Here is a 24,063-nt window from a genome sequence, read left to right as displayed (position 1 = left end):
ATTATATATTGGTTATCCATGTATAATTGCACATTTTATATATTACTATTTTATCGTATATTTGTTAATGATAAACAAAAAATGATAAATCATGTGCACACTTTTCACGTTGAAAAAGTGGTAGGACCCTGAGTCCAAGTTCGCGCATGCGTTCTTTGAAGTCGGTAACTCTTTGGACTTACGAAATGGCGTCAGCAGCGGGTGAGGACGAGCGGAATCGTTTTTTATAATTTACTGAATGTTACCTAGCTAGCTAAATTTCAGATGTGTTTTGTGTAATGGTTTCCTTTCTTGCAAAATCCTAATTTTATACTTGTGTTACGGTTCGAAGTGGTTTAGCAAAAATGTGTTTGAATTGGGGGAAGGGGTAGCTAGCTGCTGTATCTAACGTTCCTGTAGCTAGCTAACGAGCTATCGTTAGTCGGCTGACCGTTAGCGTTTTCTGCCGGATATACGTCGTTGGCTTGCGAGCTAGAATAATTTTTTATAGCTCAATATAGCTTTGGTTTAGCTAATAATGACCACATAGAAAAGCTAATGCAAGAATGTAGTTATTTGGGGTATGCATCAAGCTTATGCAGTTAGCTAGCCATTTCCTCCGTGGCATGGACAGCTAATCGCAGTAGTCAAAGCTATCGACGTGTTGTGATTCTGGGCGCTTGACTGGCGTGGATGCAGATATGGTTTTGGAGAACTAACCGCAGCACCCTTGGCAAATATAATCTTAGCACTCATATGGCGAATTGTTTGTAGTCTTTCAGTGCGGTGCATGTAGTCTTTGTCTGGCTAACGTTCTCCGTAACGTTTTCTAGTAAACCACGTTATGTCTACACCGGACTTGCCTTGGTGAGTTGTTATTGTTTTAGTTAGTGAGTTACTTACTAAAACAGCTAGTCTAGATGATTAACAAGCTGGCTAAGAAACGATAATTCGGAGAGATTCGCCGTGCATCACGCGCGATAAGGATGTATTGTATTTATACAAATTATACAAATGATGTTTGCCATATGGAAGCCATTCGTATGTAACGTCCATGTAGCCTAAATGGCTGTTGGCACGTTGCAAAGCATGTAACACGTTAACAGCAGAACGAGTTTAACCTTAACTTCACTAAGAACTGAGATGGATAAGTTAGGTCTCTCAAAATGTGATAATAACTTAAGAATTTGTGTCGCAACCTGCCAAAAAGGCCGAAATCCAATTTTCTTGTCTGTGACTTCGACATTTCGCACTATTATTATTATTATTATTATTATTATTATTTTGAATAGGCATAGCCTATCTAGCTATCTGACACAGAAATTTCACATTTTAGAGTTGTTTATCTGTATTTGTCTATTATGGTTGTCAGGCAGGGTTGTCGTGTCTCTAGCATTCCAGCTTTAAAAATGAAATGGCCCTTTGTGGCGTCTATTTTTATTTTGTTTTGAAAGCACTGGTCAATGGTTGGAATGCATTCGCTTTTCTAAGGATTGTTTGGTTTGTAGAACTTCCTATTGTGCAAAATGGTTCACACATGCAGGGTAGTGCTTTGTCAGGGTTCTTGCGGTCATGGAAAAACCTGGAAAAGTCATGGAGTTTGAAAATTGTTCTTTCCAGACCTGGAAAAGTGTTGGGGGTGAAAAATAAAATCCAAAACGTTTTGGGAAAAGTCACGTAAATTATTCTCAAATCTGTTTGTCGTTCATTTACACTCAGTTTTTAAAAATCATTCTTTAAAAAATCATGTAACGCTAAAAATATTAGTCACGTTATACCCTTTAATTTCAAAAACTTTGTGTTAATTTCATAATGACAGAAAATACTACAAACTAAATAGTTAGGCCAGCTGAATTACATTCAGAATACTTCATGTGCATGATCTGTTTGAATAACAATAATGCCAAAGTAAACAATTATGACATCTGTCAATAAGTCATTAGCCCATAAAAATATGTAGGCTATATAGAAGGTTCTGTTGAGACCTAACCGCATAGCGTACACTCTCGCGTGCGTGGAGTCAGGGTTAGCTGCCGACAGTATGTTGGTTTGGCTCACGTCCGTAACTAGCTGGAAAATACACTGATGCGCTGTGCCAGGCACAATGCCAAGCAGATTTAGTAACGTTTGGTTATACGAGGACAAGCATATGTCCTGGATTGCAGAAGACCTTCATTTGTGCGTGTCTGTGTCTGTGTGTGTGTGTGTGTGTGTGTGTGTGTGTGTGTGTACGAGCGAGTGAAAGAGAGAATAACGTGTGATTTTTTTTATTTTTTATTTGCACCTGACCTAAAAACAAAAAGCAAAATAAATGAAAGCTTATGTCAATGATAGCAGACTACTTCAATATAATTTCCTTGTTGAAATGTGGCAACCGCTGTAGTTGGTAGGCTTTTTTTTTTTTTTGCTGTGCCGGCATAACTCTAAACAAAAGAATGCCATGTTATTATTAGACCAGAAGTCCTGCCCTCCAGACCTTGATATGTTTTAAACACTTTGGCGTAGCGTTGCTATGGAATCGGTTAGACACAGGTGTAGGCTTTCAGTTTGGGCAGAAGGGGTGGGCGGTGTGGGGTGCGATGTGCCACATAAAAAAGCCAAGAAAAAAAAAAAAACTTTAATTATCAGATTTGCCATTTTAATTGTTAGTTGGTTGATGTTAATGTGAAACTGCATCTGGGTGAAAAGGCTTGCTGTACTTGGTTTGCTAAATGTGGGAATCATATTCGTGTAAATGAGTGTCATTATGAGTACGCTTGTAAGTAGGCTATAACTTTCAGATTTGATTTTTTTTTCCTGTGTGTTGAGATCTTATTTTCACATTGGTTCTAAATGTGGTACTGTACTGTTCTAGGGGTGTAAAAATGGCCTTTGTGTTTTAGTGTAGTCTATTGTTAGCATTGAGGTACAGGCTCTCGCTCTAACAAGGCAGTCCTTTCACTGCATTGTGCCTCTGGTTTTCCCTCGTGTACAATCGCAGCCTGGCTTGTTTACATACTGCATTGTTCAGCAATCTTAGGAAACGGCAAACATTTCTGCGCACAGCTGTTAATTTTGCCCGTAGTAAATTAATCTCCTCAGGCCGCTAAAAGGAAGGGTATTCCGTTTCGTTCTCTCCCTCCCTCCCTCCCTCCCTCCATCCCTCCTTCCTTTCACCAGTTATGCCCTTGAGGGGAGTTATTGTCTCCTGTAATCCCCCTGATGAATTCTGACTGCATGCTGAGGCCGTAGTTAAGGTGGAACATTGAATTATGCCTACAGGTAGAATTAATGGGGTATCTGTACTGTCAGAGCGTACTGGAATGTTTCCCCCTGAGTACAAAAATAAACAAGTTAATGTGCCTGTGAATCACGCCGGTTACTGCTAGATCTGTCTCTTCTGATATCGCTACGTCCTACTTTGTCGGATGTTATGGAATGAACAATTTGTTGGCTCCACCTTAATATGAAGTTCTCAGGTGTGACATATGCCACAGGTGTTAATTTATGGGAGAAATAACTGGGAAAACTGACTGCGAATGAAGAACAACTATAGAATCTCTGCTGTCGAATGCAAACAAGTGCGTGCTCCTCTTTCCTGTTGCTGAGGCCTGCAGCCCATTGGGCTAAGAGCTCTTCTCGCCCACAGCACATGGCACAAGCTGGCATTGTCCAGCGCAGACCGTGGCACGGCCCAATCAAATGCCGTGGAATTTTGTTGCCTGGCGATAAAGCTGCTCTGTCCCACGCATGAAATAGTGCACGCTAAGCTGTTCCTTTAAAGTCTGATTAAAAAGGGACATGTGGGCTCTGGTTCCTGGGCTCTTGCCACCAGTTGCCAGTCACGTAGTCTCTTACCCCAAGGCACCTGTCACAAGTGTCCGTCTGTACAAGGGAGCCTGATTGCATTGGCTCAGGAAACTGATCAGTGGTAATGCCTTGTGGACAGACCATTGAAGGCATGTACTGTAACACACATGCGTTATTATTGTAGTAATGTAGCTCGATGAGAATGTGCAGCGTAGCTGAACCCCTGTTCGTTGTGTAATTGTGTTTCTCTCCATTAACAGATTACAGCTCCTACAACCAGGCCAGTGCCCAGCAGGGGTGAGTTATTCGATTCCGGTGAAACTGCACTTCCTGATTCGTTAAGTTGTGGGTGGATTTAATTGGAAAGAAGAAAGATCCTCTTTGGGGCTTGATTTGCCATTGCAGTCCACAGCTCGCTCTGTTCTAAGAGTACTTTAGATTGCATCGCTGAAATTTATTAAAGTGCCAGCGTGGTGCTGTGAGATTTACAGCAGATACTCATCCGTTCCTATTTCTCAATGCAGTTAGCAGCGCTTTCATTGCCTGACCCTTTGTGTTAACGATTTGGGTCCAATTTATAGCGATTAATCACTGTGGCAAAATGCAAATTGATTGGCTGGATTAATTGTTGCAGCCTTAGGACCCTACCATGCCTTTTATGGTAATGGCGGATCTGTGTTCCTTTGCACTAGCAGTTAAAGAGAGGATGTTTGGAGATGTAACGCGTGTGGTTCTTCTCTCTGCAGGTATGGCTCCTATTCAGCTCAGCCTTCCCAGGCCTATGGGCAGGCAACACAGGTGAGTCCCCCCCTTCCCACAATCCCATGCTTCCCGGGGCTGTCATAGGCTCCATTGTGTAAAAGAGCGATAGCCAGCCATTTGCCTGTGTATTGTTAACGTGTGCTCTTGTTCAGGGTCATTTAAGTGCATTACTCTCTGATTTATGGCACAGCGAGCATTTGCTTTGTGTGACTTGCCCATTCGGTTTACAGTGTGTGAAATGTGAATGGGACAGTGGGCTTGTGAAAGCAGTTCATTGTTGGCATTAGTAAATGTAGGCCTAAATAATGTTGTTAGTCGGAGGATTCATTGTGCCTTGTAAGAACGGTCTTTCAAGCAACCGTGAATGCGGTTTTAGTCGTGCCAGACGCTACGGCGTGACAAGTGGGGTCTCTATGAAAATTAAAAATAATAATAATAATACTGTACTGTGCACAGACTGGATCTGGGTAAGGCAGATGAGTTCTCTGGTCTCCCCTAACGTGCCGTCCCGTTGACCCTTGTTTTCGCAGCAGGCGTACAGCCAGCAGGGGTACGGGTCCTACGGGCAGCCGGCCGACTCCGCCTACCCCCAAACGGGCTCCTCCGCGGGGGGGTACGCCCAGCCGGCGTACGGGTCCTCCTACGGCCAGCCCCCAGCCGGTGAGTCCCCCGGGAACGCTCGGGTTCGAGTGGCTCGTCTGCGTGCGCCCCGTCCCCGTCGCACTGCGTCGCACTACTGCAGAGAGAGAGAGCGCAGTGGGTTTATGGGGTGACCAAAGCTCCACTGTGAAAAATGCTACAAAATGACTGTCGTTACTGATCAGCGTGGTGGAAGTGGTAAAAAAAAAAAAAAAATGGGTCCAAGTTAGAAAAAGCTGAAGCAATCCTTTAATCGGTGTTTGTGTTTATACACACGCACACACACACACACACACACACACTCACCCGTCATTAAAAAATTTCAGCCTTACTTTAGCATGTAAACATTTTTTCAGAATTTGGCCTATTTGTGGAACAGTCATGAGTGCGTTCATCCGTGGTCCACTCAGCAGAAAGATTATATTGAATTGTCTGTTCTGTCCAGTGCTCCAGCTTTGAAGTGTAGCTCCGTGTTTTCTGTTCAACCCTGTTAGTCAGCCTCTCAGTTCTAATGATACTTGAACAGTAGATATGTGCTCCATAAAGAAAAAAAAGTGCACGAGTGTGTGTTTTATGCATTTAGAAACACAAAATTACAAATTTTTGCACAAGCGGTGAGCAAACTGGGCAGACTCTTGTAGAATTTCCATTTTTTGTTTTGGGAGTAAAATATTCTTTTGCTGTTTAGTTTTCATGCATTTTGAGTATCCTGCATGTAAATGCAGTGGAGTCCATGCTCTGTGTACACCCCTGTGTATCCGCCGCAGTGCCTTCTGGGTGTCTGAAGTGCGTGCACACTGACCGCTACCTCAGAGGAGTGTAATCGCAGGTTCCCAGCACTGAAGCTCTGCTCACAGACGCTAAATGCTAAATGCTAATGAATCTTCTCGCTCCTCTGTTTGTGCAATCCCTGTGCAGAAGGGTCCTCATCAGGTTTGGCCAACACTGTTTACTGTTTACTTCCGCATGCAACTCCTTCCATTTCACGGCATCTCAAAATTGCGCTTGGTGTTTTTTACCCAAGCGGGGGCTGAGGTTCAGCCCTGAAGTCCCCCCCCCCCCATGTGTGTGTGCGTGTGGCTATGTTTTTCTGTGGCCTGACCAGAGAGACCTGTTCCCCATTAGTTTCAGTAGAGTGCTGTGCTGTTGCTGTGCATCAGTAAGAACTCTTGTGTCTCAGCGATGGCACTGGGTCATCCTCTTTCCGATCAATCGTTCATGTGACTGCTTCATTTAAAATAACGTGTTGGTTGGTCTGAGGCAGAATTAACTCGAGCCATTATGACAATGGTGTGACAAAGCCGTCACCACGGCGACGTCACACGTTTGAACTCTTTGTATTGTGTTGTTCTGTTAAGTCTTTTGCCGTTGTGGTGACACTTTGTCCCGGCCTGGTGAACAGTGTTAACATGTCGGCCCTGAAACACAGCCCAGATGCAGGCAACACAATGTGTGCGTTATTCTGCATGTCTGAGACCATGAGCGTATGAATCATCCTGTGTGACTGTACACCATGCAGGCTGCCCCCCCCCCCCCCCCCCCACTCTCCCCCCCCCAGGCCTGGAATGCTCATTTGCATACATCCTGCTCAGTCAGGGGGACATTATTTTACTGTCCTTTTTTTGTCAGGGAAAATTGCCCAAATGAAGCCCAAACGGCAAGAAGCATCCATCTTGCCAACTTGGTGGCTTAATGTCACTTTATTTATCATGTCTTGCAGTGTCAGTGTGCTGTTAGTGCCTACAAGTTTAATTGTCGAGGTATCCCTGACTATTGCGACAAGAAAATCCTTGGAAGTCATGGTTATCTGTAGAAATAATTTGCAAGTCTGCAGGAAATGAAAATTTGACTTGAGTTAGAGCCCTATGAATGTGGGACACCTGTAGAGAAGTGTTCTTAAAAAGCCTGAAGGTTGCTGTAACTGTATGTTGATAGTTGAATTCAGTTTGTCGGGCACAGCAGCAGTCGATCCTTTTGAAGCACAGGAGTGTAAAACACCCTTTCCTCCATGTTCCCAGTCTCCAGCTTCAGTTCAGGGATCTGATTGGTCGCTGGCTGCATGTGACCTCTTTTGTGCCTCTCCCTCCCATGCAGCGGGGTACAGCGCGGCCCCCCAGGGGTACAGCCAGCCCTCCCAGGGGTACGGCGCCAGTGGCTATGACAACGCCTCCGCCGCGGCCGCCGCCACCACCCAGGCCTCCTACGGCGCCCAGCCAGCGTACGGCGCCCAGCCCACCTACACGGGCTACGGCCAGCAGCCCGCCTCCGCGGCGCCGCCAAGGTAACCCCGCCCTTCCCCCCCAGCCTGCCTCTGCGGCGTTGCCCAGGTAACAGGCTCCACCCGCATTCTCCTCCTCCTCGTCTTCCTCGTCTGTGGAATTCCGAGATTCCCGCTCGACTCTTCCGCCATTCTTCCCGGTGTCCGTTTGCCGCGCTTGGCGGAGGGGTGGAAGTGCGGTTTGGGAGGAACGCCTCGCCCAGTCAATCCCAGTGTTTCACAGATTTCACGGCTTGTCCCGCGCATGGGGGGGGGGGGGGGGAGAGGACTGGCTGGGAAAGATTCAAGCCGTCTCTCCTGTGCGTGGTGTTGAGCTGTTTGTCTCACGGTTTGGATTGAGTTAGGAGGCCCGGAGGCGCCATCGTTTCCCGCTACCGAAGTTCCTCCGCTAGCGTAGCGCCACTCCTCTGGGTCTGTAGCACCGTGCTTCTCTAGCAGGTTCAAGCGCAACTCAAGAGAGGACAGTCCCTCTTTTTAATCTTTCTTTGAGTCCCCGTGCGCCAGTCTCCTCTAACCCCCAGCCTGTTTTTGTCCCCCCCCCCCCCCCCCCCCCAGCTACAGCTCCAGCAGCCAGGCCTCCAGCTACGAGCAGAGCGGCTACTCCCAGCCCGGGAGCTACGCCCAGCAGCCGGCTGCCTACCAGACCCAGCAGGCCAGCTACAGCCAGGCCAGCTCCTACGGGCAGCAGGGCAGCTACCAGCAGCAGCAGCAGCCCCCGCCCCAGCAGCCCCAGCAGCCCCCGCCCTCCAGCTACCCGCCCCCCTCCAGCTCCTACGGCCAGCCCCCGCCCAGCCAGTACAGCCAGCAGGGCGGCGCCAGCGGCAGCAGCTACGGCCAGCAGAGCAGCTACAACCCGCCCAGTCAGTACAGTCAGGGTAGGTTTCCTTCGGTCTGTGACTGCTGCACAGCTGTGACGGCTCCTGTCCTTCCTGCATGTCCTCCAGGCGCACAGCTGGAACGAGTCTCTGTGGTCCAGCAGTGGTCATTGTTTATTCCGGTATTCCCTGTCATCGCCTGTTCTGATATTCCCGGTCATTGCACATTCCAGTGTTCCTGGTCATTGTGTATTCCGATATTCCCAGGCATTGAGTATTCCGGTATTCCTGGTCATTCTGTATTCCGATATTCCTGGTCATTGAGTATTCCGGTATTCCTTGTCATTGAGTATTCCGGTATTCCTGGTCATTGCGTATTCCGGTATTCCCAGTCATAGCCTGTTGTCCAGTATTCCCGATCATTGCGTATTCCGACGTTCCCATCCTTTCCCCCAGCAGGTAGTTACAGGCAGGAGCGTCCCAGCGGGATGAGCGGGGGTTACTCCGGCTCGGAGCCCGGCGGCTACTCCGGGGAGAGCCGGGGCCTGGACGGGCGCGGCCGGGGCCGGGGAGGCTTTGACAGGGGCGGAATGATGCGCGGAGGAGGCGCAGGAGGAGCGGGAGGAGGAGGAGGAATGGTGCGCGGGGGGATGAGTCGCGGAGGCATGGGGTAAGTGCTCCTCACCGCCCCCCCAAAAACCTCACCCTACCTTTCCCTCCGGCAGGCGCAGCGGCCCAATCACGCGGGGCTGAAAGTTGCCCAAATCCCCCCCCACCACTCCCCGCCCCATGTTCCTTATGCACCATACAGACAGCAGTGAGCTTTTCCCCCCAATAAAAGCAGCTAATTGGGAAGCACCTTTAAACCTCTGAATGCAGGTGTTTTCAGTTTTACACCCCCCTGCCTCCCAAGTGTCAGTACAGTGCCCCCCCCCCCTTTAAAAAAAAAAAAAAAAACCTGGCACTTTCAGCCCGGCTACATTGAGGCCAAAGGTAAGAAGGTAAATGAATGCTTTTCATTGGCCGAAGAGCTGGAGCAAAGCCTGTGTCAGAGATTTCCCCTGGGCTTGAATGGGTCATTTAAACGGGCCCTCAGTTCCATGGGGTTCCTGTGTGGTGCAGCTCCAGTAAACCCAAAGCTAGCTGCCAGGGTGGGTGACACTCCCTCCCCGTCTCCACGGTTACCCGTTTGCTCCCGCTCTTCGACCCCCCCCCCCATGTAGGATGGTGCAGGCAATGCAGTCAGACCCCCCCCCCCCCCCCAGCATCACACAAATGGGTGGAAAAAGACCCCTGTTAAAGCCCCTGCAGTTTCAGCCACACTGACAGCATCAGTTCAGTCTCTTTGATTTATGTTGCTTCTTACATCATGTGGACGGTAAGTCAGCCAACATTTACTGACGTGTGGACGGGGGGGTTTTTCAAGCGAAGCATTGCCTCAGCATCCTGCATGTTTTAAAGGGTTTCTTTATGCTTTACCAAAATGGTATGAGGAGATAAAAACAGGTGGAACCCCTATAGGTGTGGAGGTTTAAGGCAGGCTCTGTTTTACCATTCACTGATTTGTTGATATGAATGAGTTTACTCTTTATGCTGTTTTACCGGTCAGGGACTCAGTAACTTTTAAAGGATGCTATTTGGGGCCTTTTTTATGGTCCTTCTTAAGGGGTTCCCCTTCGTGCCCAGATTGGGGAAATGTCATTGATTTTATTCTATTTAAAAAAAAGGTGAAAGTGCCATCACTGTAAAGCACAATATTACTTCATAAAGCAAAAAAAAAAAGGAAAAGGAAGAAGCAGCCAATCATGTGTGAGGTGACCCTGTTTCTTGCGACCGCTACTTGGAGCAGAGTGGAGAACGTAGTTCCTATCGCTAGGCGGAAAATCCCTTTCTGCGTCGGTGGAAATGTCCGTAGGTTTACTCGGTTTAATGGCTGGTTTCCAGTAGAGCCAAAATGGACGTTCCTTCCGTAGCGACTGTTGTCCGTAGGGTAAAGAGTCGCATAGACTCTTAATGGCTCTGCCAGCCCTTCAGTGAGGCACTTTCACCTTTTCCGCCACACAGGTAAGGGGCACTCGAGTGTGGTCTGTTTCAAATGTGGTTGCATATTGCATATGTTATTTTTTGTGACGTCATTTCTTGAACACCTTTTAACATGCTTTGTCGCATTTATATGCTACAGGTTACAAAGTGAGAGCCCATGTTAACTCAGCAATGCTTTTATTACAAAGTGCCTGTACACGTTACTGAGCCGGCAGCATTTTGAACAGTGGGGACTTTAAACAGAGAATCGTGCCATCATAAAAACGGAGAGATGCCAAGCGTAACAAAAAAGAAAAAAATGTAACCGAAAAAAAAGGAAGGAAACTTACCTGAAAGTTATTTGAAAACAATGTAAATTTTTTTGTTTGTACCTTCATGGATTATTGTAATGTGGTACGTAGCCATTTTTTTGTATTTTAGAATTGTGTAAATTCAGACAACAAAACCTTTGTAAAACAGTGTACTTTTGGTGTGTGTGTGTGTGTGTTCCTTTTCTGAAGCTGGCTGTTTTCAGCTTTCTCTGTAAGTGATTATTCCAGATGCACTTCTTTTAGACTGGAGCTCTCGTGCTCAATTTTTTGCGTCTTGTTAAAAGTGGCAGAGGGAGGCTGCTGGGTTTCGGATCAAATCCGGCCCGTGCTGGTGTCGATTGTGCCTGGCAGCCCTGCAGGGTTTGTGTTGCCAAAGCGATATATGAGAGGATAGTGGTGTTCATTGCTCAACCAACCCCTGTTGGCCGCCTGGGCACCTGTGGATGCGTATGATTGGGTCTCCTCCACCCCCACTCTGCGCACACGTATGATTGGTTCTCCTCCACCCCCATTCTGCGCACGCGTATGATTGGGTCTCTTCCACCCCTACTCTGCACACGCGTATGATTGGGTCTCCTCCGCCCCCACTCTGCGCATGTGTATGATTGGGTCTCTTCCACCCCTACTCTGCGCATGTGTATGATTGGGTCTCCTCCGCCCCCACTCTGCGCATGTGTATGATTGGGTCTCCTCCGCCCCCACTCTGCGCATGTGTATGATTGGGTCTCCTCCGCCTACCCACTCTGCGCTTGCGCGGCTCGCGGTGTGAAAAGAAGCATGCGTGTCTTCGGAGGAGAACCGTGACTTGTCGCCACTCTCCTGAGCCGCCAGCAGGGGGCGCACATGAGCGCGTATTTCATGTTTAAAATTCAGGTGGTGGGGGAAAAAAAGCGTGTTGGTTGATATTAACATTACGTTTCCATTGTGGAACTCCAGTAGAGCACAGAGTAGGGTAGCTGTACGGTGTTATCGGTTAGCAGGTCGTAGAAGAGCTGCATCTGAAATAATCCTGTTTTTTTTTTCTATTGTATTAAAAATGCTGGGGGATTTCCCCCTAAAGGTAATAAAGATTGAAACTCACAACCCCTCCTCCCCCTCCAACCCCCCTCACCAAAACCCTTACAATGCTCAGCCACTCCACCCCCCCCCCCAGTTTTGAAGAATGACTTGTATGAGGTAAAGTGGGGGGGAGGTAGGGAGGTAGCCATGCCCGAAAGTAATGTCACCACCGTCCACCATGTGTAAGATCCAAAAAAAAAAAAAAAAAAAAAAAAAAAGGCATGTGTGAGAACTGTCCTTTGGGTTGAGTGAGCTAGCCAGGACTGTGTCCGCCCCACCCCCACCCCGCCCTGTCCCGCCCTGTCCCTGCCCACCGCCCCCCCCCCCCCATGAGAGCTGGAAGGGCTCGAGGTTCTGAAGTGGCTCTTTAAGGGAAACGACCTCATATCTGCGTTTACTTCCCCAGCATCGCTGGAGACAGAGGGGGCTTCATTAAGCCCGGTGGTAAGTTAATGAGTATTACACTGGCTAGTAAAAAAATTACCACCACCACACACTACATTAACCTCCTTAAGGGTGTTTGTGTTGCAGTTTGCATTGGTGTACAGAGTGTCATAGTCTCAAGTGTCACTGCCGGCTGTGTAGTTGGGTTTCAAATCAGGGCTTTCAGTTAAACGCCAGAGAAAATGGTTTTTAAAAAAATTTTAAAAAGAGAAAAAAAACATACATACAACCACTCTGGGTATTTTTCCATCTTTGAGCAACTCATTCACACTCGAGGTCAAAACAAAATGAGGTGTACATTTTATTTGACAAAACTTACTGACAAATGACCCCCCTCTTAGAATCTTGTGTGCACTTACGGTTTTGAGGAATGGTTTTAAAATCAGAGTACACTGATGTTCCACTGAGAACCCCTGGTATTTTGGGTTTCTGAGGTCCTACAATCTAAGGACAAGTTTAATGGGGGTCTTTGTTTTTTTTTTAAGAAAAGTTGCCATCTACCCTTAGTACTGTGGGTCTCAGCTGCTGTTGTGGCCTTTTATCCCAATGACACTACACAACAGGGTCTGTTCTATAACCAAGGCATTCACTGTCTAGCATGTAAGGGGTTTTCAGTGGTTTGTGAAGCCTCTTCTACTGATGGCACATTTAATTGGGTCTTTAGGTTTTATTTAAATTAAAGAGGCATTGACCATCTACTTAGAAAAAAAAAGAGAAACTCCCCGGAGTACACGAAGGTCATAAAGGGTTCTATTTTCAAAATGTCTGCAGAATTTGAACGTGGGTGAACATACATTTTTAGGAGAGGTATTGGGCTGGATGTCCAGCACTGACTGACTCCTGTTCTCCTCCCCCCCTCCCCCGCCCGTCGCCCGCCCCCCCCCCCCCCCCCCCTCGCTGGATGTGCAACAGGACCCATGAGTGACGGACCGGAGCGTGACATGCGTAAGCACCACCCCGCCGCCCCGCTGTAAAACGCAGCCGCCGCGCTAACGTCCCGTCACACTAACGTCCCCCCTCCCCCCGCAGCGCGCCCCGAGGAGCAGGACGACTCGGAGAACAGCACCGTCTACATCACCGGCCTGACGGAGAACGCCACGCTGGAGGAGCTCGCCGAATTCTTCAAGCACTGCGGGACCATCCGGGTGGGTCCGCCCTTCACAGAGATCTCCTGGATTTTTGTGATTGAAATTTTTTTTTTTTTTTGATTCGAAGCACCTTGTGGGCCTGGCTTGTAACTTACTCACGCACTCACGCACACACACACACACACACACACACACACACTCACTCACCCACCTGCTCAGTCACTCACTCACTCTCACACTTACACTCATTCTCACTCACATGTAGCAGGCTGAAGATTCTCCACAAGGGGGAGCTGTTAGCACTTAGGGAAGCCGAATGGTGCTTCGCATCACTGACGCTGTCCCTTGTTTGCCACACGCGAGTTCCACAGGCTCGTATTCTCACGTCATCGCTGGAGACTCATCACAGGCTGCCATCGGCAGCTGCTCTCCTCCGGGAGATGAAGCGCGTGGCCCGCGAACAGCTGGGGCGGGGCGGGGCGGGGCGGGACGGGACGAGGCGGGGGGGGGGCGGGACGTGCGAACGGAGGCGTGAACAAGTCTCTCTTTTGTTAATTCGCAGATTAACAAGCGGCTGGGCCAGCCCGCCATTAACATCTACACCGACAAGGACACGGGCAAGCCCAAGGGGGACGCCACGCTGTCCTACGACGAGCCGCCATGCGCCAAGGCCGCCGTGGAGTGGTTTGATGGTACCGTCCCGTCTCCCTCCCTCCCTCCCTCTGTGGTGCCTTTTTGTTTTTTTTTTAATAAAATGGCTGTTGCTGTTTTCGGTTGTTAGAGGACACATTTCAGACGGTCCCTTTTGGAGGCGTTCTGTGCCTGACAGCAAGGGGGCCTGTTGTCTCATTTTGAAAATGAGTAGGACGGCCAGTGTGGTGCACTGATCACACCCGCACACCTCCCCCCGGAGGTTTTATTGTTGGGTAGTTCCCTTTTAGCAAAGCACCCCTTATTGAAACAAACACAGGGGGGGAGAAGGCCAATCTTTGGGTGAAGTTATTGAACGTGCGTTTGGCTCTTCGGGTCCTCAGTCCGCCGCTGCGCGTTCTTCCCTTCCCGCCCACAGGAAAGGACTTCCAGGGGAAGAAGCTGAAGGTGTCCATGGCTCGGCGCAAGCCCATGATGGGCATGATGCGCGGGGGCATGCCCATGCGCGACGGCCGGGGCATGATGGGCCGCGGAGGTACGCTTCGGTTCACCTGCTGAACGATGCTACCGTTAGCTTTGCGTTCTGTTGTTAGCTTTATGTGCTATTGTTATCTTTGCGTGCTGTTGTTAGCTTTATATGCTGTTGTTAGCTTTGCGTACTATCATTATCTTTGTGCTATCGTTAACTTTACGTGCTATTGTTAGCTTTACATGCTGTTGTTAGCTTTGCGTGCTATCATTAGCTTTACGTGATATTGTTAGCTTTGCGTACTATCATTATCTTTGTGCTATCGTTAACTTTACGTGCCATCGTTAGGTTTACGTGCTGTTGTTAGCTTTGCATGCTATCGTTAGCTTTTTCTCCAGCCTTCGTTTGTGGTGCTCTTGTGTCTCTGAGACGTAACTGTGCTGGCCCGCAGGCATGATGGGACGCGGCGGAGACCGCGGAGGGTTCATGCCCAGGGGGGGACCTCGCGGAGTGGGCCGGGGCGGGCCTGCGGGGGGCAACATGCAGCAGAGGGCAGGAGACTGGCAGTGCCCCAACCCGTAAGTACCCCCACCCGTCGGAAGGTTACGAAGCTCTGGGTCTTCGGGTTGGTCCCGGGCTCCGGGGTCTTTGGGTCGGTTCCGAGCTCCGGGTCTTTGGGGCGATCTCAGCGCTCACAGGGAATGATCTCGTTTCACAGGAGCTGCGGGAACCAGAACTTCGCCTGGAGGATGGAGTGCAACCAGTGCAAAGCCCCCAAGCCTGAGGGATTCGGCCCCCCGCCCTTCTCCCCCTCAGGTGACTGACCGCCTCTCTGAGGTCACTGCACCCACCTCCTTGGGTGGGGCGTCCATGTTGGCTCTGCTGAACAGGTGGGGCATCCATGTTGGCTCTGCTGATCAGGTGGAGCGGCCATTTTGGCTCCGAGGCCCGTTTCAGTGTGGCACAGTGTGGCCATTGATGCATTCAGCTTCCACGCGGTATTGCTTTAGTACAAGTTTAAATGTACATGGCTTAGTGCACTCATAAAGCCCTGCTAGACAGCGTAATGGAAACTAGCACGTGGAACATCTGGCAAAGAGGTTTAGAAAGGAGCTCTTTTTTTTTTTTCGGTTGAAAGTGCGTTTAGCCTCCAGCCCCCCCCCCCGTGTGAATGGCTAACCCGGGCTCTCGTCCACAGGTGGGGACCGCGGCAGGGGGGGTCCCGGCATGCGTGGGGGCCGGGGCATGGACCGCGGAGGCATGGGCGGGCCCGGGGGCCCCGGGCCATTCCGCGGCGGGCGGGGGGGGGACCGCGGGGGCGGCGGCGGCTTCCGGGGGGGCCGCGGGATGGACCGGGGCGGGTTCAGAGGGGGCAGCCGAGGAGGCCCCCCCATGGACCAGATGGGCGGCAGGGGAGCCAGGAGAGGCATGGGCCCCCCAGGGAAGATGATGGATATGAAGTGAGTAGCAGCGTCGTTCTGCGTTGGGGTGTACTCCCGCTCGTTTGAGCTTCTCCTGAATTTCATAAGCACCCCCCAGTAGCTTAAAACCGGCAGTGCTTCCAGATTGCCTGCCTGGCTCTTTAAGTGTATTCCTACCTCCATGTGTCCTTATGTGGAATTTCTGAAACACGCTGCTTGGGAATGCTGCCTTGTATTGGAATGACTTGTCAGACTTCCAGTTAACAACTCATTCATGACAGCTCTACACATTATTTTAACTGACCAATCTTACAGCACAAGATATACTACATATTTAAGGTACTACACACTCTCACTTACTCTCTTTGTCTCTCGCAAGCACACACACACATGCGCACACACACACACACAAAGTGCAGTGTTTAGTGCCGGTGAATAATTTTCCTGCCGGTATTCCAGGTCTGTGACGGATTATGATGAGCGCACTCTTGGAGCTAAAATGGCAGCCATTTAGACCATAAAGACCCATAAATTTGTCTCTGAGTGCTGAACGTAGAGGCTGTGCGAGTTTGAATCCGGCCCAGAGTCCGGAGCGCCGTGAAACTGGAGTAACGTTTTCCCTCCTCCTCCTCCGCAGGGTGGACCATCGCCAGGAACGCCGGGACAGGCCCTACTGAAGGACGGAACGCCAACAAAAAAAACGATTCCCATTTAGGACAGGATTTATTTTTTAAAGAAATATTTTAAATTTGTAATTCCGTATTTATAAAAAAGGCTATGGGAATATTTGGCGCGTGATTTTCCATTATTCTGTTAGGAAAATAATTTTTTTTTTTTTTTTTTGTTTTTTTTTGTTTTGTTTTATATCTTATGTGACGTTTCCGTTCAGGTGAAGAAGCCCAGGTGATGAACATGTTGCATATGCATGCTCTTTTGGTGTACAGAGTGGCTGTGGAAAGTGTTGTTAAGCTCTAGTGACTGATGATCAAATTGTCGTTTTTGTTTTTTTTTTTTTTTTTTTTTTTAACTGTTGCTTCCTCGTCCTGCTACTTTGCCCCTTTCCCCAGACAGTGTTGAAAATAAAAAGCAACTTAGAAAGGAAAACGGTTGTCACGCCTTTTTTTTCCCACCTCCCCCCTCCCTTGGATACATAATGGTCATCACTGATTGTAAGGCGCCTGATTTCCCACAATGCATCAGTGACTGTCACAATGGAAAATGCTGACCACTTGTAATGATCACTGCCCTCTATGGTGTGAATGATGTAAGTCTGCAATAAAAAAAATGCCCAGTTATTTCCTGTTGACAAAAAAATCTAGCCGTCCACTCAAAACTTGCCGTCGTTCAATGAGACCGTATTTGAAGGGCCTTAAATCGTGTGTGACTCGAGCCACAGTGGTTACACTTGGGGCCTGTGGTCGATGGCCTTTGAACAACGCTACAGATGTGGAGCCGTGTATACAAAAACCAGACGGTTTAAAAATGTGGAGAAAAACTGTAGCTAGTCATTTTAAAATGTCCTAACCTCGGCAGATGTTCTCAGCTGCATCATTTGGGTATGAGGGTTTAAGACAATTGCTTAAATATATATATATATATATGTATGTGCCACTCAAGCAATTGTACAACCCACACCCATGGGTCTGCTGTAGGCTGTGTGCACACTGTCCAGTAGGTGGCAGCACGCCACAACAATATGGATGGCCTAAATTAAACCTAATGGTGAACCACAGGGGGGAAAAAAGCCTGGGGTTTTTTTTTTTTGTGTGTGAAAGCTGTCCAGTTTTCCTGCTGATTTATTAATGGCCGGGCGTTGCTAATTGTATGAGCTGTTGGTATAACTCACACGGCCTGTTTTTGATCAGAAAGCCTGGCAGTACCTCAAACAATTACATGAATATTATCTGCAAATACAGTAATCGTCGAGGATGTATGTTTACAGATCCGGTGACGTAAAAACACTTAAGATGGGCTGTACACTCTGTGAAAGGATGCATTTGATCACCTGGGTGATTACCCTTATACGGGCTGCGTTAAACGCACAGGCTGTTCGTCTGCAGTGACATCACCGAAGAGAGTGCAGGGGTCCGATGACCAACGTGTTGAAGCAGAATTTCCAGTGCAGCTGGACATGTTGACAATGGGTGGGTAGGATTCCATCAGCTAATTCGCTGTAAACCACAGCTATTTGTTTTGCAAGGGGGGGGAATACACTGGCAGTTTCACTGTTTAATTTCTCACACCAGTACTGGCAAAGGTGGACATGCCGGCTGTACTTGGAATTTGGAATACCAGGAATTGTGACTTTCAGAACTTCTAAGTTTCATGTTCCATACGGTATTCATAAATGTGTCTTGATTGCGAAACCAAATATGCTGCATCTACTCATTGTTATATCTACAACCCTTCTTTTTTTTAAAAGATAGTCACCAAAAAAAAAAAATTTAACCTCAGATGTCCTACAAAATTTAATCCATCATCTTGCATCTGTGAAACATATGCTTGCTAGATTCCTGAAGTCTTGATAATGCTCTGCAATGCCTTACGGAAACAAGTGGGAACTGTTTGTCTAAATATGCCTGTGGGAGGGGCTTCATTCCTTAGCATTTTTTTACCCCTGTTCATCGCTGCCAGAACCGAAAACCATTAATTGTGTTTTGGTGTACTGCTATACTAAAACTTACCGGCTACTGCACGTAAAACCTGGGAAGGGACGGTTTTGTTTCTGACTTGGTAGTACAAGTCTAAATTTGGCATTTTATGGGTTAAAGAACTTTTCCTTCCAAGTCTCAGATGAGAATGGGAGCCAGCTGTTCTCACTGAGGCACACTTAACTAGCTGTGTGTGTGTCTCGCAGAAAAGCTGATTCATCCAGCTTCAGAAGATGACCTCATCCTGCTCTGTATCCCTCTCCCTCTCTTTCCTAAAAGACAACCGAGGCTTTTCAAATGAAAACAAGGCCCTCTTTTGGCCAGTCAGTCACTTAAATTCGAATAATCACGCGGCTGCGATTGTGTGCCTGCCGTTATCGGAGAAACGTGCCGCGTGCAAACTTCTCTTTGGCGAGCTTTGTGGATATTCCGTGGAAACCAACAGTGGAGTAACTCAGAAAAATACATTAAAATATTTAGCACTTGATGCTGGAAACAAGGATATCTGGACGGCCATGGCAGCGAAGCCTTCAGCTTTATGTAGAATACACTGCATTTCAAACCAGTACAACATGTAGTCTACCACGTTTAAACGCTCGGTTAGCTATTCATTTTCGTATAGCGTGCCAACGAAAAGGTGGTGCCTATAATCAAACGATCTAGTCAGTCAAGTGGAGAGGCGAACAAACTTGTTATTATCGAACATGCAGTCTAAAGTTACGGGAATCTATTCTTAAATGGCATGCGGATAATTTAAACACATCCCGTAGCCTATGTTTTTATGCACGCGCTTGTATGAGGGATGGATTAAATCGCTTTGGGAGTCAGGGATGAGAGTTAACCTGCTTTGCCTTTAGAACTTCCTCTTTAACGGGCGCAGTTTCTCTAGCTCAGGGGGTTTTTGGCTATCCAGTTCTGGCTATCTTGCGAGCAGCACCACTTGCTGCGTTCTGAGCCTACTGCGGTAGCCTATAGGCTATGGCTAATTAGTCATTTTAGTAGGATGTCCCAAAAGCGACTCTTCTGATTGTACGCGTGCAAGGAATTTTCAGTTTTCCAGAGCCGAACAGTGTCCTCGCGAGATTATTGCATTGCACGTTTGAATGGCTTTTTTTTTTTTTACATGCCATGGATAGAACCATGCAAACAGCACCAGTGTCTTACGGAATAGGAGGACGCATTTTCAAAACTGAATTGGTCCAGCCGTGACCTTACAGTTCGATCTGTAGCTGTGTTGCCATGGAGTTTCACTTGGGCATCGACCGGCTCTTTGCGATTTAATCCACCCGACACCACTCAGTGAATGAAAGCAACAACGTGGGAAAACGCCAAAAAATCAGCGGAAGAGGGGTGAGCACACTCCCGGGACTAGCTCTGCTCCGGAAAATTGTCCGTGCGAATGGGAGGCAGGAATGGACATTTTAAAGAGACACCGGCAGGACTGAAATCAGGACAAGCTCTTATAAACGTTTCGAAAATCACTGCCATGGATGAGCTTTGACTGGTCCCTGATATTCCAGCCTGCTATAGAGCTATAGCCCTCCTCTTGGCTGTCCGCCTGCTCAACTCTGAGGGAAAGTAGCAGTTCCCTTTAGTTGTTCGTGGAATATGCAGTTGGATCTAACTAGAGCCGAGCGAGAAAATGAGCAATCCGGCGACATTTAGGTTAAGCGACGCTCCGTGGATTGGACCAAGATGTCATCAGTGAAACGTTGAAGCACTAACGCGATTCCTATCTCTCGTATTTTTATCTGTAGCAAATAGCTTCGGACTTTCGATTTGTTTCATCCCCGTCCACGACAGCGTTTCGTGTAGGCTATGTTTAGGGAAGCGTTTCAGAGGTAGTCTTCTCTTCGGAAGATGCACAGTCGGGGAACTTCGAAACAAACGTGGCGGAAAATGTAGATAGCTGGGTAGGCTACTTTTATTAGATTGTGAAAATGGGTGTCACTCGGATCTGTGGACTTCATTCTGCCTAATGGTTTTCTTCAACGTATCCACGGTAAGGAAAACAGATGGCGAAATTATGTCTTGCCTTAGCCTACCAGAAGGCCGATCTTAAGTATAATAACAGATCAACAGATTAACAGTAGTCTGCGTTTTAAACTGAAGTTGTTATAAAGTAATTTAAAACGAGTAAAGGTTTGAAGTAAAATGTATGTCATGTAGGCTAATGTAGCTGACGGATACAATACACTCACAAAACAACACACTACGTGTCCAGTTAAGGACAACGCATTTTGTGTTAGGCTACTTTCAACGCAGTATGTGTTTAAAAAGAGTCTCCCTTTTGTAACACCTCAGTAACTTTGACACGAAATGTTGTGAAAGTAACACGTGAGTTGGATATGAACACATCTTTATTGAGAGTGTGATTTTACTGAGGGACGTGGACAATTTCTAATTGTACCGAACGTTGTTTCGTGTCTCTTATTTTTGGCATATTAAATGGGAATGTCCCGGTCTGGTGTCAGACTGACGCAAACATTTTTAACCGCCGTGGGTGGACGTTCGGATACTCCCGTGGCCATCGCCCACACATCAGCTGTGGTTTATGAGATAACCATTGTGGCCAGTAAACCGATCTATGAGAGTGTTTCACTTGTCGGCCTGTTGCTTCTCTTTCGCTTTGTTGTAGACAAGATGTCTCTTGCAAAGTGGTAACAATTGGCTCTTCTTGTAATGTAGAAGTCGTCAGTAAACCTCGCTGCTCGTGAAAAAGATATCACTGTAAGTCGTGATATTGTTAAATCAGAGGTCCAACGTATGCCTGCTCATTTGAGTAAATGGTTATCAAAACGACGCACTGTTCTCAAATGCAAATTATGTACTGTAGGCTAGCTATAGCTATGAGAACATGCGGTCATCTTCAGACACTGAAGCCTTCACAGGGTTAACGTTTTTTTTCCTGCCTCCCAGTGGCGCTTATCCTCTCATAATGAGATGTGCCACAGAATCGCTCTGTCTTAGCCACAGCAGGTCAACACGCCTGTCGCCGAGACCGGTGCAGTAACCGAAACGATTCAAAATAAGGACGCGACGGTTTAAATTTAGGGCAGATTAGCGGAGAGATGCAGCGTTTTTTTATTTTTCATTTTTTAACCAGTGGGGCAGGTGTCAGTGGTTTGGAATGTTCATCCAATTCAAAAAGGGGGAGGTAGCTGACTGCTACAGCGAAATCGGATCGTCCATGTGTGCAGGCTGGTGCTTTTTTGTCGGGCGCGTGCTGTAGGCTATGCCACTGTACCGGACACGTAGGCTAATCTGAATCAGTTTTCTGTTTGTTTCATTCCTTTTCCACCGAAGAAAAATATTAAACGTTTTCTCTTTTTGCAGTCGGAATCCCTCACGCAAGAGCAATGCTCGCGATAAAGGAAGCAGGCGTCGCACAGGAATTTGGAGAACACATCCAGGCGCCGCGGCTGTTTCGACTGACAAGGTGTTTTTGTTTATGAAATCAATTGGTCCGCGGACTTCATTAGGGAGACGCACGCACGCCTTGTCATGGCTGATTCAACACGGTCATTTTGCTCGCGTCCTTGCATGTCCATGGACTTGATGTAAGGCGATATACCAACATTATTGAGCAGCACAGTAGGAGAAGCCTACGTATTTTTTCTTTTAAAAAATATGGCTGATCAAAGTAATATCCAGTCGGCGGCCTCGAAAAGCATTCGGCCGTTCAAGTCGAGCGAAGAATACCTGTATGCCATGAAAGAGGACCTCGCAGAGTGGCTGAACACGCTGTACGACCTGGACATCATGGCGGACACGTTTGTGGAGTCGCTGGAGACCGGCTGTGCCCTATGCCGCCACGCCAATAACGTGAACCGCGCGGCGCTGGACTTCCAGCTCGAGTACCCGGAGGCAGCGCAAGCCATGCGGATGCCAGGCAAGGACGTGGTCTTCCAGTCGCGCAACGTCGTGCCGGGGTCCTTCCTGGCGCGCGACAACGTGTCGAACTTCATCGGCTGGTGCCGCCAGGAGCTGGGCATCAAGGACGTGTTGATGTTCGAGACCAACGACCTGGTGCTGAGGCGCAACGAGAAGAACATCGTGCTCTGCCTGCTGGAGGTGGCGCGTCGCGGCGCCAAGTTCGGCATGCTCGCGCCAATGCTGATCCAGCTGGAGGAGGAGATCGAGGAAGAGATTCGCGACCAGGAGAACCTCGGCGAGCCGAGTCCGCCCACCAGGGCGATTAGTCGCAAGGAGAGTGTAGGAGACTCTCCCCCTGGCCTGTACCCCAACTGGCAGCAAAAACGGGTCCTGTGTGACATGCGCAACTTGGATGAGTTGGTGAGTATCTCCTCGATGTCAGGAGCGATTCGCGTGACTACGTTATTATGTTAATATGCACGGATAAACTGTAATAAGAGCACACCTTTTCTTTTAAAGTTTCCTAAACTGAATAATTTAGTGATACACCTTCGTCAATGGCACACGTTCCTGCAACGCAGGCCCTGTGTTTTTGTATTGTTTGGAATTAACAAACCCATCCTCTGCACGGTTTTGTTGGGAATTCTCATGTGCAGTCTGCTTAAAAAATTTAACTCACGATTATAAAAAAAAAAGGCCCTTATGTTCTATGACGTGTTTCCCAGCGAATGCATTGAATTTCAGTTAATTTCCTGAACAGACTGAATTGAGTTGGAATTGACCCCGATCCTGATGACTACCATTATTTATGTTGGTGAAATATGCACTGACGGTACAATAGGGGCCTGTCTTCCGCACAGTTCAGCAGCAGGCCATAGGCTGTCGATGCAGGATTCAGCCTCTGTGTGGATCACTTTGTTTCTGCCAGTATTTGTTTCGTGCGTCCGCAAGAGTTCGGGGGGAGACAAGGAGACGTGGACACACGTCATCCCCAATAGTTTCACATTAATTCATTGTTAGATTAGCTATAGCATGCTTGTGAGACTTTACATTTGACTATGTGAGACTAGGTGGTCTCATGGTGAGTCTCCCCCAAGGTTGAAATGAAACCTATGGCTATGGTTTTATGACAAGCACTGTGATCTTGTGGACTCCATCCAAAATGTGCCCTCAGGAACACCTGTGTGACCTCCTCACCTCTCATACACTTGTGTTTTGGGTCTGGGGTGAAACTGCTGAGCTTCCCAAAATGCTGTCTCTATTTTACCAGTTGGTTGAGAAGTAACCCATCCCCCCCGCCCCCCCCTCCCCCCCCATTTCATGTCAGCTAAAGCAAATTAACTCAGTGAACTCTGCTAAACAGTCGACACACACCTCGTTCAGCATCGCTGTCCTTGCAAAAGGACTTCAGCTGCAGCATTCAGCATTCAGGAGCTGTCATGTGAACAGCGGTATTCAGTACTCAGTGCAGGAGCTGTGTGTGTTTGTATTTTAGTCATGTGAACAGCAGTGTTCAGAACTCAGTGCAGAAGCTGAGTGTGTTTTAGTCATGTGAACAGCAGTGTTCAGAACTCAGTTCAGGAGCTGTGAGTGTTTGTGTTTTAGTCATGTGAACAGCAGTGTTCAGAACTCAGTGCAGGAGCTGTGTGTGTTTGTGTTTTAGTCGTGTGAACAGTTGCGTTCAGAACTCAGTGCAGAAGCTGAGTGTGTTTTAGTCGTGTGAACAGTTGCGTTCAGAACTCCGTGCAGAAGCTGAGTGTGTTTTAGTCATGTGAACAGCAGTATTCA

The 24,063-nt window shown here is 48.0% G+C and overlaps 2 protein-coding genes across 5 annotated transcripts in view; both read left to right on the top strand.

The window, feature by feature from the left end:
- The first annotated feature begins 80 nt into the window (after positions 1-80).
- Positions 81-16,852, top strand: ewsr1b (EWS RNA-binding protein 1b). Of its 4 annotated transcripts, none has more exons than XM_035380266.1 (17): positions 81-201; positions 4,029-4,065; positions 4,515-4,566; positions 5,064-5,190; positions 6,088-6,102; positions 7,264-7,450; positions 8,003-8,322; positions 8,719-8,932; positions 12,082-12,119; positions 13,032-13,064; positions 13,149-13,264; positions 13,770-13,899; positions 14,277-14,393; positions 14,779-14,905; positions 15,046-15,143; positions 15,526-15,787; positions 16,386-16,852. In XM_035380266.1, exons 1-17 carry the CDS (start codon positions 147-149, stop codon positions 16,423-16,425), a joined length of 1,968 nt encoding a protein of 655 aa, XP_035236157.1. In that variant the 5' UTR covers positions 81-146; the 3' UTR covers positions 16,426-16,852. The 4 variants fall into 4 exon arrangements, with proteins under 4 accessions (XP_035236157.1, XP_035236156.1, XP_035236155.1 ...); XM_035380265.1 differs by having other exon boundaries at positions 5,061-5,190; positions 8,722-8,932; XM_035380264.1 differs by having other exon boundaries at positions 5,061-5,190.
- A 1,774-nt stretch (positions 16,853-18,626) lies between these two features.
- The window catches only part of gas2l1 (growth arrest-specific 2 like 1), a 31,698-nt gene continuing 26,261 nt past the window's right edge, over positions 18,627-24,063 (top strand). Inside the window, exons 1-2 of the mRNA XM_035380258.1 lie at positions 18,627-20,401; positions 21,736-22,695. Coding sequence (XP_035236149.1) covers positions 22,030-22,695 — 666 coding nt within the window. The 5' untranslated portion in view covers positions 18,627-20,401; positions 21,736-22,029. The remainder of the gene's footprint in view (positions 20,402-21,735; positions 22,696-24,063) is intronic.

This window comes from Anguilla anguilla, chromosome 10 (assembly GCF_013347855.1).
Source record: "Anguilla anguilla isolate fAngAng1 chromosome 10, fAngAng1.pri, whole genome shotgun sequence".
NCBI lineage: Eukaryota > Metazoa > Chordata > Actinopteri > Anguilliformes > Anguillidae > Anguilla > Anguilla anguilla.
Note: the sequence above shows the minus strand (reverse complement) of the source record. Positions and strands in the feature narration are given on the sequence as shown.

What these genes read in the sequence shown, in the direction of transcription:
- ewsr1b (XM_035380264.1), top strand. Translation starts at nt 147, where the DNA reads ATGCGTTCTTTGAAGTCGGTAACTCTTTGGACTTACGAAATGGCGTCA. An exon ending in ATGAGTCGCGGAGGCATGGG is followed by an intron (nt 8,933 to 12,081) that starts GTAAGTGCTCCT and finishes TTACTTCCCCAG; the next exon opens with CATCGCTGGAGACAGAGGGG. An exon ending in AGCACTGCGGGACCATCCGG is followed by an intron (nt 13,265 to 13,769) that starts GTGGGTCCGCCC and finishes GTTAATTCGCAG; the next exon opens with ATTAACAAGCGGCTGGGCCA.